The sequence below is a fragment of the Propithecus coquereli genome, unplaced genomic scaffold, assembly GCF_000956105.1.
Source record: "Propithecus coquereli isolate 6110/MARCELLA unplaced genomic scaffold, Pcoq_1.0 Scaffold54, whole genome shotgun sequence".
Taxonomy (NCBI): domain Eukaryota; kingdom Metazoa; phylum Chordata; class Mammalia; order Primates; family Indriidae; genus Propithecus; species Propithecus coquereli.
This window is the reverse complement of record NW_012151285.1, coordinates 1,024,192-1,038,927: the sequence shown is the minus strand read 5'-3', so window position 1 is coordinate 1,038,927 and position 14,736 is coordinate 1,024,192. Positions and strand designations below refer to the sequence as shown.

The window sequence follows — 14,736 nt, the reverse complement described above, 5'->3', positions numbered from 1 at the left end:
AATCTTGAGGTGGGAGGATTACTTGAGGTCAGGAGTTGGAGACCAGCCTGGGCAATGCAGCAAGACCCCTTCTCTACAAAAAACAAAACATTAGCTGGGTGTGGTGGTGCATGCTACTTGGGAAGCTGAGGCAAGAGGATCTCTTGAGCCCAAGAGTTCAAAGTTACAGTGTTACAGTGAGCAATGACCCAGCCACTGCACTCTAGCCTGGGCAACAGAGCAAGACCCTGCCTCTGAAAAAAAAAAAAAAAAAATCAAACCCATCCCCCCCATCGTCATTTGTTGAAGATTTCTTAGCATTGGTATTTATAAAACACCCCACAAACTCTTTAATTTAGATAAATATTCTGAAATGTTTTGTGCAATGGCACCATCACAGAAGTGTACAACCACTCAAGGTGATGTGTAATTTCCATAATGTCAGGTTACAAACACAACAAAAGAAAATCATCCATGTATCTTATGGCTTATCTCCTATTCAGAAACGAGTGAGACTGTCTGGGTGTGATTTTTTTTTTTTTTTGAGACAGAGTCTCACTCTTTTGCCTGGGCTAGAGTGAGTGCCATGGCGTCAGCCTAGCTCACAGCAACCTCAAACTCCTGGGCTCAAGCAATCCTACTGCCTCAGCCTCCCACGTAGCTGGGACTACAGGCATGCACCACCATGCCCGGCTAATTTTTTGTATATATTTTTAGTTGTCTGATTAATTTCTTTCTATTTTTAGTAGAGACGGGGTCTCACTCTTGCTCAGGCTGGTCTCGAACTCCTGAGCTCAAACAATCCACCCGCCTCAGCCTCCCAGAGTGCTAAGATTACAGGTGTGAGCCACCGCGCCCGGCCTGGGTGTGATTTTTGTTCTGCCATTTGCTGTGTCCTTGGTCATATATTAACCCCTCTATGCTTCTGTTTCTTCCTCTGTGAAACAGGGATAATGACAGTATTTGTATCTAAAAGGGTTGTTTTAATGTTTAAATGAATTAATATTTGCAAGGTACTTGGAACATTGTTTGGCATACTCAATAAAAGTTAATTGCTATTATTATTTCCTGTTATCATAATGAAAGAATTTATTAGTAGAGTACAAGGTAAATTTCAAGTCAGAAACTGAAGTCAGTAAATAAAAAAGGATATAAAGATATTTTCCCTGTTGTACATTTGATAAATTCCAAACTTCATCATTAAGGAAAGCTACCGTTGCTCCCTTGAGGAAAAGGCAATGGCTGTCTGGAGGATCCAACTTGGATAGAATAAACAAAGACTGATCAATTACTGTGAGTTGAACAGCAGAAGGATTGGTATCTTGAGACAGAAAACTTCTATACAAATTAGACAACGTCTAAGTCACAAATAATCAGCATACAAACTTTAATTAATAACATCATGTAAAGTTAAATGTTTTCTTTTTTCTTTTTTTTGAGACAGTCTTGCTTTGTTGACTGGGCTAGAGTTCCGTGGCATCAGCCTAGTTCACAGCAACCTCAAACTCCTGGGTTCAAGTGATCCTCCTGCCTGAGTGGCTGGAACTACATACAGGTGTGCGCCACCATGCCTGGCTAATTTTTTTCTATTTTTAGTTGCCTACCTAATTTCTTTCTATTTTTAGTACAGACAGGGTCTCACTCTTGCTGAGGCTGGTCTCGAGCTCCTGACCTCAAGCAATCCTCCAGAGTGCTAGGATTATAGGCATGAGCCAACATGCCTGGCCTAATATTTTCTTTTCTATTTCATGGTTCAAAATGATGAGATAGCAAGGTGATAGTATATGGCAGAATCCCGGATTCACCTAGAATCCTGGTGATTAAGTGGTGGGGTGTGTGTGTCTTTTCTGGCCACTACTTACCAGTCACTTTCATGAGGATGTTAGAAAATCAATGCAGATTGATATATGAGAATTACAGTATTTGCATATCAACCATGATATAAATATTTAATTAGAATTCTGTTGAAAAACATAACTTTGGGAGATACCTATACACACATAATATAGTAGTTCTAATTTTAATAATTAGGAAATTGTAGTAATTTTATACAGAAATATTTTGCTAAGTATATGTCAAAAATAATATTTATTACTAAGGAAAAAATGCTATTTGAAATGCTATTAAAAAACTCATAAGCCACTACTTCCAAATTATTACATAAAATTATAATTCATTCTAGTTGAAAGAACTTCTCTATTAGGCACTATTTCAACATTTTGGCCAACATGTACCTAAAATTAAAAAAAAGCTACATTTCTTTAAACATAGGATATAATTAAAAATTTATACTAATTTAGCCATAACTTGCCTCAAAAAAGACTTTGGCATTATTGTTAATTATACTCCTTTTGTGTAATGGTAGTAATAGTAATGCTTTATTGTTTCTGAAAATACCTGAAGGTTTTCTTCTGTTGTTACCCAATGGCCTCCAACACCAAGAAGTGTGATGATATCATGTTTATGTGGCAGTAGTTGTAATTTTATAGCTGGTTCATCATTTTTACTATACAATCTCACTTGTAAGAGAATAGTTAAAAAAGAAAGAGAGAGAGAGAAGAAATATATAATAATCTGACAGAAATTTATTCTTGAAATAAGTTCTTTTTACTTTTTTAAATTTTTATTTACTTACTTAGAAACAAGGTCTTGCTATGTTGCCCAGGCTAGCCTCCACTCAAGTGATCCTCCCACCTCAGCCTCCCACCATGCCCGGTTCTTTCTTTCTTTGTTTTTTGGAGACAGAGTTTCACTGTGTTCTCAGGGCTAGAGTGCAGTGGTGTCATTATAGCTCACTGCAACCTCAAACTCCTGGGCTCAAGCGATCCTCCTGTCTTAGCCTTCCTAGTAGCTGGGACTACAGGTGCATGCCACCATGCCCAGCTAATTTTTCTAATTTTTTGTAGAGAGGGGGTCTTGCTCTTGCTCCGGCTGGTCTCGAACTCCTGAGCTTAAGCAGTCCTCCAGCTTTAGCCCAGGCATAAGCCACTGTGCCCTACCCTTCTTGTTTTTTAAAATTAATTAATTAATTAAATTTCAGAATATTATGGGGGTACAAACGTTTAGGTTACATATATTGCCTTCTTTACTTTTTAAATGTAGGGATGAAGAAACATTTTTCTTAGAAAAAGGCAACATACAGTATATTCAGATACCTTAAAATATACTTTTTGCATTAAAACTGGTCATATAATTTTCTCTAGATTTAATTATAAGTGAAATATATAAAGATAAAAAAATCTATCTTTATTTGAAAACCAGGCAAAGTAACATAACACATAAGTCTGATATTTTTAATCATAACATTGATGGCTTAGTATATTGGGATGAGTTGATTTCTGACTAAAGAACTCATAGACTCAAGATAGTCAACATTAGCCAAGCTCAGTGGCCTGCGCCTACAGTCCCAGCTACTTGGGAAGCTCAGGCAGGAGGGTTATTTGAGCCCAGGAGTTTGAGACCAGAGACAATCAAGATACTTTAACATAATTATTGAAATGTTCATTTGAAAAAATGATGCCAATGAAGTATATGTTTATTTTTATTGAACGATTTTTCTCTGGGTTGATCTCAAATGTTGGAAATACTGGTTTTAAAAAAAATCACGATAGTCATAGCCATATTTATGTATCCTTCTCATGTTAGAAGACAAAACCTAACAGTATAAATATAAGTACTTTGCAGCCTTATAAAACCTATCCTTTAGGAGGGATGGTATTACCTAAGTGTTTCAGAGTAGGTGTTAAATAGATATTGGTTAAACTGAAAAAGTTCAAGAAAAGTGAAACTGGAACAAACATTGTATTTTCCAAATAGAGACTGCAGAAATCAACCATCCAATAGAAGGCAGCCACACAAAGCATTTCTGCTGACTGAACAGGCATCTGGATGATAATGTATATTATCTGGGAATCACTGAAGATCATGTTCATAGGTTTCTTTGTAGAGATATGTCATCTGTTACTCGAACTGTAATGCTTATGCTTTAAAAGGCAAGCATGTTCTCTCTTCCAGAGAGACAGTGCTTACAATGGGAATAAAGTGAAGAAGCTTCATTTTTAAGTAAGTCTTCAGTTAAAAACAATACCCAAAACTAAACATCCAAATTAATAAATGCGTTAATAATTATTTTTTCTGAAATTCATCAAACTACAAAATTTACACAGTCTACTGATTTCACAAGGTACCAACCTCCAGCATCTAGGACAATATCTACTCCCAGGCCACCTGTTTCTTCCAAACAGCTTTCAGCAACATGGACTTTCCCATTAGATACATCAATCACTCGGGCTGTAAAGGACAAGAAATAAGGCAACTGTATTGTTCTCTATATGATCAATACAAACAAATCAGGGAAAAAGAAAAAGAAAAGCAAATAAATATCTGTTCTCTGAAACGAGTTAAGCAATTCAAACAATTACTGAATTTAAAGAGGAAAAAGTCAATTCAAATTATACTTTCTCTCATCTAACCTAGTATTGGTAAGGATCAATCTAAACAAAGGGACTAGTAAATTTAATAAAATAAAAATATGAACATTTTGTGGATAAGGTGATCCAAGGCTGATCTTTTGACACAGAGTATTCTCTGTACCTACAGGATATGTAGCCAGAACTAAGAATCTGAAAACACAGAGGTACATATATATTAAGACATGAATTGGAAGATTAAGCAGTTTCTTTCTTTTTTTTGTTCTGGTGCACCATTCCTGGAGGTACTGCAATACCAGGTCGATGTACAGAGTGGACAGAGCAAGCTCCTATTCCATCTCCCTGCTCCAAAAATCCATTTAATATATTGTCCTTGGATAGAGGATGTATAGACATTAAACTGATAAGAACAGGTACTACACTTGATCTTAGCCAAAAGATCGAGAAGTGATAAGCAGTTTCTTGAGTATGTTCATATTTAATAGCATTTAGAGCTAAAAAGTACAAAAATATACAGATGCTTCACAATTTAGGGTGGGACTACATCCCATTATTAATGCATTCCTAAGTTGAAAACGCATTTAATACCCCAAGAAACCCATTGTAAAGTCGAAAAATCCTAAGTAGAAACATTTGTAAGTCACGGAACTTCTGTGTTCATGCAATATGGTAATTTTCTACTAGAGGCTGTTTAATCCTTTCACAGTCATAGAAATGCCTCCTACTTCCCCTCTTGTTCCTCCAAATGAAGAAAAATCCTGAAGGTAAGGAAAAGAAACATTATGATTTTTAGCAGTAAGTGAAAATTAAACTAATTTTAACTGGTTGCTTTAAAGCATTATATTAATCAAAGAATTATACTGACAGAACAATAGAAATTATTGAAAGAATTAAAAAAATTCTCAGTTTTGAACTGGCAAATGAAGACATATGTTTATATTTCATTTTTGTATCTCTTAACACCTTTGTGTTGAAGAGAATTCTCAGTGTTGCTCAGATTAGAGGTGCAGTCCCATAGTAATCTCGGATTTAGGGGAGGGGAGAGGAAGAGGAGGCCATAAGGGAAGGGGGACTGAAGAAATACAGGAGGGGCAGAATTAACCAATAAGAAACATTTCCCTTCCACTAGACCTTTTGTGCTATCTTTCTGCATTCTATTTTCAAATCTCTTCTTTTGCCTTCTTTCCTCCTTTCTCCAGCCCCTGTATTACCTTCCTTCCATTTCTTGGTTATCTCTGCCCAGAAGCATAATGTAACAATGGAAATAACATAGGCTATGATGTTAGACAGGCCTGGGTTCAAATCTCCTTCCAGTCCTTTTCTTAGTTGTATATCCTTGGACATGCTAGTTAAATTCTCTGAGATACTGTTTCCTGGTCGGCCAACCCAGGATTATTAAGGACTTCAGGAGGTAACATCCATATTAGCATTCAATAAACATTACTTTCCTTCCTGCCTGCCCTTCACCTAATACTCTGCTCCTTCTTTTTGCTCATCATCTGTTAGTTTTTCTGTTTCTATCTTTCTGTTTTCCTTGTTCATTATTTTCAGTCTCTATTTTCTTCCTCCTCTCCATATTCATTGCTGTTTGGATAGGTTCAATCTTTTCAAGAGCTCACCAGCCTCCACCATGTCCTAATCATCATAAAGTATATGTTTTGATGACCTGTGTTTCTGTGTAAGTGGATCATCGTCGCCCTTCCTAGTCTATCATGGAAAATAGACATTAGAGGTATATTACAGGGTAAAAGAGGTTGAGAAACATACAAAGTGGTGCAAAAATATATTGATTTATTGACTAAAACCAAAGAAGCACTGAGTATTTCTAAATTGTGTCAAAGTTTACCTAATTCAAACTTGGGTAAGTTGTTGATGACAATGGGGCAAAGGAGAAAAAAACACTGAAAAATGTAGGTTTAAAAAACTTAAATAATTAAAATTAAAACTATCGCTTAAGTAAATTTGGACTTGGTCACAGATACCAAGTGCATTTTAATATTGACTTTCATTTCTGACTTTGTACTTTATTTTACAAGTGCAGTTTTTAAGGTGATTTCTTTTCATAATTACATTTTTAAAGTCTGCTGAGTAATATTACCCACCTATAGAAGGCCTAAGTCTTTCAAGGAACTGCTTGTCTTCAAGGCTGCTTGCTGTTGAAATCACTTTGGCTCCCCTATGATGTGCTAACTGAATAGCTATTGTACCAAATGCCTGTGTGGAAAAAAAATATACAATGCGTTTATAGTTATAGGGCAGACGCCAAATCTAATTTATTTTATAGATTGCTTAATAAAGTGTATTCTTTATTGTTACTTTAGTATATTTTTAAATGTTATCTAATAGGAAAAGAGAAAAAATACAGACAAGTTTAGTAGGGGAAATATTTGCTTGACTTTCTTCTTCAGAAGGGATGGTGGACAAGCTGTACAAGTCACATGCTCTCACCCATAGTCTGACCACAGCACATAATTTCAAGGATGGAGGGCCACATCCAGACACATGGCTTGGAAAGAGAAGAATGGGCCTTAAGGGCCTTGTCAGCATGATGGTCTAAGTTAATTATATAGTACATATGGGAGTCCAGCTACCTTTCTTTGAAGATCAAAGCACTTCAAAAGCTCCATCCTATTTCGGACCCATGGGTAAGTTCGGGGAAACATTACTATCCTGATGTTGGACATCAGGCTGAAGCCAATGCCGAAGACAGCTCTGCCTTTTCTTCAAAGAAAAGCAGGGGAGAAAGCACTTTCATCAAAAGCCAGATAAAAAATAAAACTATAAATTCATCTCAACATTTTTAGATTATAATATTTTTACGTATTTTAGTGTTTGTCTTGAACTATTTTTTTGGATGATACATGTAATACGTTTAAATTAGCACATTTTGATTTTGTATGTGATTCGTCTATAAAATGCCAACACTTTATTAACAAAAGTGTGAGCGTGGGAAATACGATTCAAAACTGGTAAAAAGTTCTGGAGTATGGACTTCAAAGACTCATGAATTATTTCAGGCTTTGTGTAACGGGAATGAATAAAAATGGTTTGTCTGCTTTAATATACTAGCCGATTCAAAGTAATGAGAAACTAATTGCACTAAATCTAATGTTTATCTCCTATTGCTACAAGCTGCTTACTATAACAAAATCGGAAGTTGATAAAGAAATCAGTGAGTAAGCTATAAGCAAGGAATTATATTAGCAAATTATATTAGCTAATTTCTAAATTCCCTAAGCTTACTATATGTTGGTCTGTTTCTGAACAGCATTAGCACTTACACTTGCTCCATCCATGATCAGCACTGATTTTCCAGGAGAGAGATGAGAAAGATAATGCAGAGCTGTATAGGCTCGTACTCCATCCCGAATAGTTCCAGCTGCTTCTGTCCAGGTAACCTTTTCTGGTTTATGAACTACCACAAAGAACAAGAGGAAACATCTGTGAGCAAGTCCCATTACTCCTGCCTCCTGGATCTGTTTCTCTCCATCTCTGCTACCACCAAGGCCCTGGTCCAAGCCCTACTATTATCTCTCACCTACATTTCGGTTTCCCTATTTCCATTATGGTCCATACATAATCCATTCTCCACATAGAGCCAGTGTGTGTCTATTTTTTAAAACTTTTAACTGTGAAACAAAACACGTGCAGAAAAGTACATCAAACATAACATAATGTATAGCTGGATACATAAATAAAAAGTGAATGTGCAAGTCACCATTATCCTGGTAGAGAGGAAGAACACAGCCATCACCTCAGCAGCCTTTTCTCTCCCCACCAGAGGTCGCTACCATTCTAACTCAATTTCTTATTCGTCTTCATAGTTTATCACTCAAGTTTGTGTTCCTAAATAATACAATTCAGTTTTGCTTAAGTTTTGAACTTTATATAAATGGAATCGTACCATATGCTTTCTTTTCTATCTTGCTTTATATGCTCTACATTATGTTTTTAATGTTTTTAAGACATCTTTTTTGTGCACGAGGCTGCTGTCGTGCTTTCCTTTTCGCTGTTTTATGGTATTCTGCTATATGGAAAACACCTTCATTTGCTTGTCCATCGTCCACCCAATGAACACTTTTGTTAGCTCTAGTTTCTGGCAGTTACAAGCCATGCTGCTAAGAACATTCTTGTATAAAAGATACTGTTACACTATGCACGGTCTTCCCTAGGATATTTAATTTGGAGCAAAAATCCCAGGGTATATTTCCTTTGATTTAACTACATACTTCTAAAGTAGCTGTACCAACTTACTCTCCCACAGCAGTGTCCTGTTGCTGTAAACCCTTGATATCATCAGATTTATACATTTTGACCAATCATGTAGGTGTCTAATGGTTTCTCATTGTGGTTTTAATTTGCTTTTCCCTGTCTACTAAAAAGGCTGAGCACCTTTCTAAGTTTACTGGCCATCTGAAATTCCTTTTTTGAAGTCACTATTCAAGTCTGTATTAATTTTTCTGTTATTTTGTCTTTTACTTAGTGATTTATAAGAATTCTTTATATATTCTAGATCAGTCATTTGTTTATATAAATATTATTTTCAACTTTATGCCTTCTCTTTTTAATCACTTTAACAGTGTCTTAGTTTTTTATTTTTTAGAGACAAGAGTCTTGCTCTGTTGCCCAGGCTGGAGTACAGTGGCATGATCATAGCTCACTGTAACCTCCAACTCCTGGGCTCATATGATCCCCCTGATGCAGGCTCCGGGGTAGCTAGGACTATAGGAACACACCACCATGCCTGGCTAAATTTTTTTTTTTCTCATTTTTTGTAGAGATGAGGTCTCACTATGTTGCCTAGGCTGGTCTCAAACTACTGGGCTCAAGGGACCCTCCTGCCTAGGCCTCTCAAAGTGCTGTGACTACAAGTGTCAGCCACTGCATGTGGCCTAACAGTGTCTTTGAAAAACAGAAGTGTTGGCCAGGCACGGTGGCTCACCTCTGCAATCCCAGCACTTTGGGAGGCTCAGGTGGGAGGATCACTTGAGACCAAGAGTTGGAGGTTACAGTGAGCTGTGATTGCACCACTGCATTCCAACCTGGGTGACAGAGCAAGACCCTGTCTCTTAAAAAGAAGTGTCAGAATATTTAAAAAACATAAATAAATAAATAATATACTAACACTTCTCTGCTTAAAATTCATCAATAGTAGCTTTCCATTGCACTTGAATCAAAACGCAAGGTCCTAATATAGTTTAAGAAGCTCTATATGATCTGACCATTAAACTATTATTCCTTAATAGGTTTCACTATTTAATTTTTGTGTTTATGTTGTACACTGATGTGATTCTTTTTCACGGTACAAGAAATTCTTTCTCATTTTACTTACAATCAACTTTATAACACTTTTATAATCTTTACCAGCTCTTTCAAATGTATTTCCTCTAATAGCAATAGATTCACAAGGACTAACCACAGGGCTATCTACAGTGGTGACTGTAGTTAGCAACAAACTAGTGCCATCTAGTGGGGAAGCGGAGCATTCAAGCACACGTGTTGAAAATACTCAGGAGGACAGGCAGGGGATTAAAACAGTAAAAACACATCAAGCATCAGGTGATAGCACATACAGTACTTTATTCCTTACAGAACTCTTTAAGATAGCTATTCTTCTAATTTTACTGATTATGAAACGGGCTTAAGGATAATAAATCCATTTGTCTAAGGCCATATAGCTCCTAGGGTGAATGTACATCCACTCTAATAGGGCATGCTTAATCTACATATGATTTACTTACTGGCCTCTCTGGGGGAATATCTGCCGTCATGAGAATTTGAACTGCCAAAATTTAGTAACAAAATAAATCATGCAGTCCTTAAAAAATGCTAACTGCAATAAAACTACATTTAAGATTTCAAAGGTTCTAAAATTGCATGGTTAGATGTGGGTTAGTGTCAAGATCCTTACTTTTGTGTTTGGTGGTCAACAGGTGTTTAATATGTTATAAAAACTAAACAAATAAATAAAAGAGAGCCACATGTAGGTCAATATAACATTATATTGGAAACCAAGAATTTTCATTACTTTCTAGTTTAGGTTGAAAGGAATAAAAGAACAATGCCAAAAATGTGTGCCAAATTTTGAATGAAAAATAAAAATTTGCCGGGTGTGGTGGCTCATGCCTGTAATCCTAGCACTCTGGGAGGCTGAGGCAGGTGGATCGCTCAAGGTCAGGAGTTCGAGACCAGATGAACAAGAGCGAGACCCTGTCTCTCCTAAAAATAGAAAGAAATTATCTGGACAACTAAAAAAAAATATATAGAAAAAATCAGCCGGGCATGGTGGTACATGCCTGTAGTCCTAGCTACTCGGGAGGCTGAGGCAGGAGGATCGCTTGAGTCCAGGAGTTTGAGGTTGCTGTGAGCTAGGCTGATGCCATGGCACTCTAGCGAGGGCAACAGAATAAAACTCTGTCTCCAAAAACAAACAAACAAAAAAGAAAGTACAAAAGAGCTAGAAGAATTTCTCTATTTTCTAACTCTATTGTCAGCGTTGTACAACAGGATTAACTAAACATTTGGCGGGTTGTTCCTAGTTCTTTGGTTTGGTGAAAGAAAACACTTATTTGAGTTGAAGGTGACTGAGTGCTAAGCTCTCATGAAACAATCACCAGACAAAGAATTAATAGGAAGTAAAATAGAGCTGTAGTAAACTGAAAATTTCCCCCTGCAGTTTCAGGGAACACACTGATATGATTCCCTCTTTCACAATACACTGGAGCTACGACAGAGTTTAGAGTTTACCTAGTTTAGGGTCCTCATTTATAGATGTAGTTACTGTGCCTAGGATCTTGCCTAAAGATCACACTGTTAACGGTCATTGTTTTTTTTAAATTGTAAATTGACAATTTATAATTGTATAAATTTATGGGATACAAAGTGGTGCTATGATTCACGAATACAAGGTGGAATAATTAAATCAACCTAGTTGACATATCTATCACCTTAAATAATTAACATTTTTTTGTGGTGAGAATGTTTGGAATTTATGCTCTTAGCAATTTTGAAATGTACAATACTCTAATATTAACTATATTCATCACATTGTACAACAGAACTAAAAGAAAAACATTCCTCCTGCCTGAGATTTTACGGTTTTTGACCACCATTGCTCCATTCCTCCCATCCCCCAGCCTCTGTGACCACCATTCTACTCTCTGCTTCTATCACTTTGATTGTTTTAGATTCCCCATATAAGTGAGAAATGTGGTATTTGTTTTTCTGTGCCTGGCTTATTTCACTTAGCATAATGTCCCCCTATTCCATCCATGTCGTCACAAATGACAAAATTTCCAGCTTTTTAAAGGTTGAATAGTATTCCACTGTGTATATATACCACGTTTTCTTTGTCCATTCATCTGTTGATGGACACTTAGGTTGCTCCTATAAAACTTCTCTATGCTGAATAGTGTTGTCATGAATACAGGAGTGCAGACATCTCTTTGACAAACTGATTTCAAATCTTTTGGGTAAATACACAGAAGTAGGATGGCTGGGTCATATGGTAATTCTATCTTTAGAGTTTTGAAAAACCTCCACATAGTTTTTCCATAATAGCTGCACTTTACATTCCCACCAGCAGTGTACAAGGGTTCCCTTTTCTTCACATCCTTGCCAACACTTATCTTTCATCTTTTTGATAATAGCCATTCTGATAGGTGTGAGATGATATCTCATTGTCGGTTTTTTTTAGTTTTTTGAGACAAGGTCTCACTCTGTTACCCAGGCTGGAGTGCAATGGCCCGCTCATAGCACACTGCAACCTTAACTACTGGGCTCAAGTGATCCTCCCACCTCAGCTTCCTGAGTAGCTAAGACCACAGGTGCATGCCATCACACCCAGCTAATAATTTTAAATTTTTTTGTACAGATGAGGTCTATGTTGCTCAGGCTGGTCATTTTGTTTTTTTTTTTTTTGTTTTTGAGACAGAGTCTCACTCTTTTGCCCGGGCTAGAGTGAGTGCCTTGGCGTCAGCCTAGCTCACAGCAACCTCAAACTCCTGGGCTCAAGCAATCCTTCTGCCTCAGCCTCCCGAGTAGCTGGGACTACAGGCATGTGCCACCATGCCCGGCTAATTTTTTTCTATATATTTTTAGTTGTCCGATTAATTTCTTTCTATTTTTAGTAGAGACGGGGTCTTGCTCTTGCTCAGGCTGGTCTCTAACTCCTGAGCTCAAACAATCCGCCCGCCTCGGCCTCCCAGAGTGCTAGGATTACAGGTGTGAGCCACCGCACCCGGCCTGTCATTGTGTTTTTAATTTGCATTTCCCTAAATGATTAGTGATGCTGAGCATTTTTTCATGTATCTGCTGGCCATCTGTATCTCTTCTTTTAAGAAACATCTATTCAGGTCTCTTGCCCATTTTTTAATTGGATTTCTTGTTTTCTTGCTATTGAGTCATCTGAGATCTTTCTATATTGTTAATATTAACCCCTTATTGTATATATGGCTTGCAAATATTTTCTCCCAATCGGTATGCTGTCCTGCACAGTGTTGTTTCCTTCACTGTGCTAGTGGCCATTCTTAAAGTACTTCTTTTAAAGAAACATTTTATTGTGTTTTCTTTTTCAAGGAATATCTACAATTGTTTTACTCTATGTACTTCATTGGATTTCTGGACTATAAACCATCCACCTGATTTACAAATAAATCAGAAAAATAAAAGGTCATTTGTGTGGTTTATCTTCCTTAGCTTAAACTTTATAGCTAGGAAACTGACACTCTGATTTGTTTTTCTCCTTCTGGTTCATGTTATAATTCTCCAGTGTTCAGCAATGCCTTGGTGAATGGACCTTGTTTTCTTGTTTTTAATAGTTCATCTTCTATAGCAGTTTAGTTTAGGTTACTTCATCAAAACTCAAGCCTGGGCATCCAAACTAAAGGTTTTAGTTGACTCCATATTCACAAAGTTCTCAAAAGAACAGGGCAATTAGGGCTATCATCCAAGGAAACTCTAGGGCCAAAAATAGGACAGTTTCCTGTAAAAGAGCCAGTGGCAGTACTCAATTTTCATATTGTACAATATCAAAATAGCTATGGGCCTGGCATGGCGGCTCATGCCTGTAATCCTAGCACTTTGGGAGACCGAGGCAGGAGGATTGCTTGAGGTCAGGAGTTTAAGACCGCCTGAGCAAGAGTGAGACTCCGTCTCTACTAAAAACAGAACAATTATCCGGGCATGGTGGTGTACGCCTGTAGACTCAGCTACCTGGGAGGCTGAGGCAGGAGGATCACTTGAGCCTAGGAGTTTGAGGTTGCTGTGAGCTAGGCCGACGCCACGGCACTCTACTCCGGGCAACAACAACAACAACAACAAAAAATTAGCTATGGATTAGAGACTTTCACTGCATGGTATTTGAAAGAGATCTTTATCTTTCAAAAGAAGACACATACTTAGATTCATTTCTAGGCTTATTATACATATAAATAGGCACAGGCCTCAGATTTCTAGAAAAGTCTCTTGAAAATTAATTTTTAATCAATACAGTATTACTTGTAAATTTTAGACACAGCAAATGTCATTAATTTAAATAAAAATTACTTAAAATTTATAATTTCATAAATGAAACATCATAGATTTGCTAGCCTAACTCAAGTTGCCTTATGGATTTAATTGAATAAGTTTAGTATTTTTGGTAGAACAAAAACCAAATTGGCCTGTCCCCAAAAGATCTGACTAGGGATTATATTATTGAAGAAAAAAGCTGGAAAAAAATTTAATTAAATAGCTCAAGAACATAAGAGAATTTATTTTGACCTTATAGATATGGTATGAAGAACAACATAATGAATCCCAGCATAAGAAATATACACTGGTAGTACTAGTGCATCTACTCTGATCACATCCTCCTCCCTTGCTCACAAAGGTAACCTCCACCTAACTTTGCATCCCCTGCCTTTTCTTTATATCTTTAAGTAATATATGCTTAATTTTGTATGGTTTTTTTTTTTCCACACTCTAGGACAGTGATCTGCCTCTTAATTTTGTATGTTTTTGAACTTTATATAAATACATGTTATCAGACTGTATTCTTCTGCAACTTGCTTTTTTCACTCAATCCTGTTTGTGACATTCATCCATTTTGATATGCTTATCTCTTATTTATTACTTTCACTGCTGAGTAGAAATTCATTCTATAAAGATCTTTAGTTATGCATTCTCCTGGTGATGGACATTTGGGCTGTTTCCAATTTTTTTCACTTTTACAAATCATGCTGCTGTGAACTCTTATGCAGTATTATCTCCTGGTGTACATCAAGTTTCTGTAGGGTACATAACTATGAGTAGAATTACTAGGTCTGGGCCGGGCGCGGTGGCTCAC

General features: G+C 36.9%; 1 protein-coding gene across 1 annotated transcript in view; it reads right to left on the bottom strand.

Moving 5' to 3' along the window:
• Positions 1-14,736, bottom strand: part of CRYZL1 (crystallin, zeta (quinone reductase)-like 1) — a 45,968-nt gene that overhangs the window by 3,318 nt on the left and 27,914 nt on the right. The window contains exons 6-10 of the mRNA XM_012657332.1: positions 7,691-7,824; positions 6,512-6,623; positions 4,171-4,269; positions 2,377-2,498; positions 1,133-1,238 (exon numbers count right to left, since the gene is read on the bottom strand). Coding sequence (XP_012512786.1) covers positions 1,133-1,238; positions 2,377-2,498; positions 4,171-4,269; positions 6,512-6,623; positions 7,691-7,824 — 573 coding nt within the window. The remainder of the gene's footprint in view (positions 1-1,132; positions 1,239-2,376; positions 2,499-4,170; positions 4,270-6,511; positions 6,624-7,690; positions 7,825-14,736) is intronic.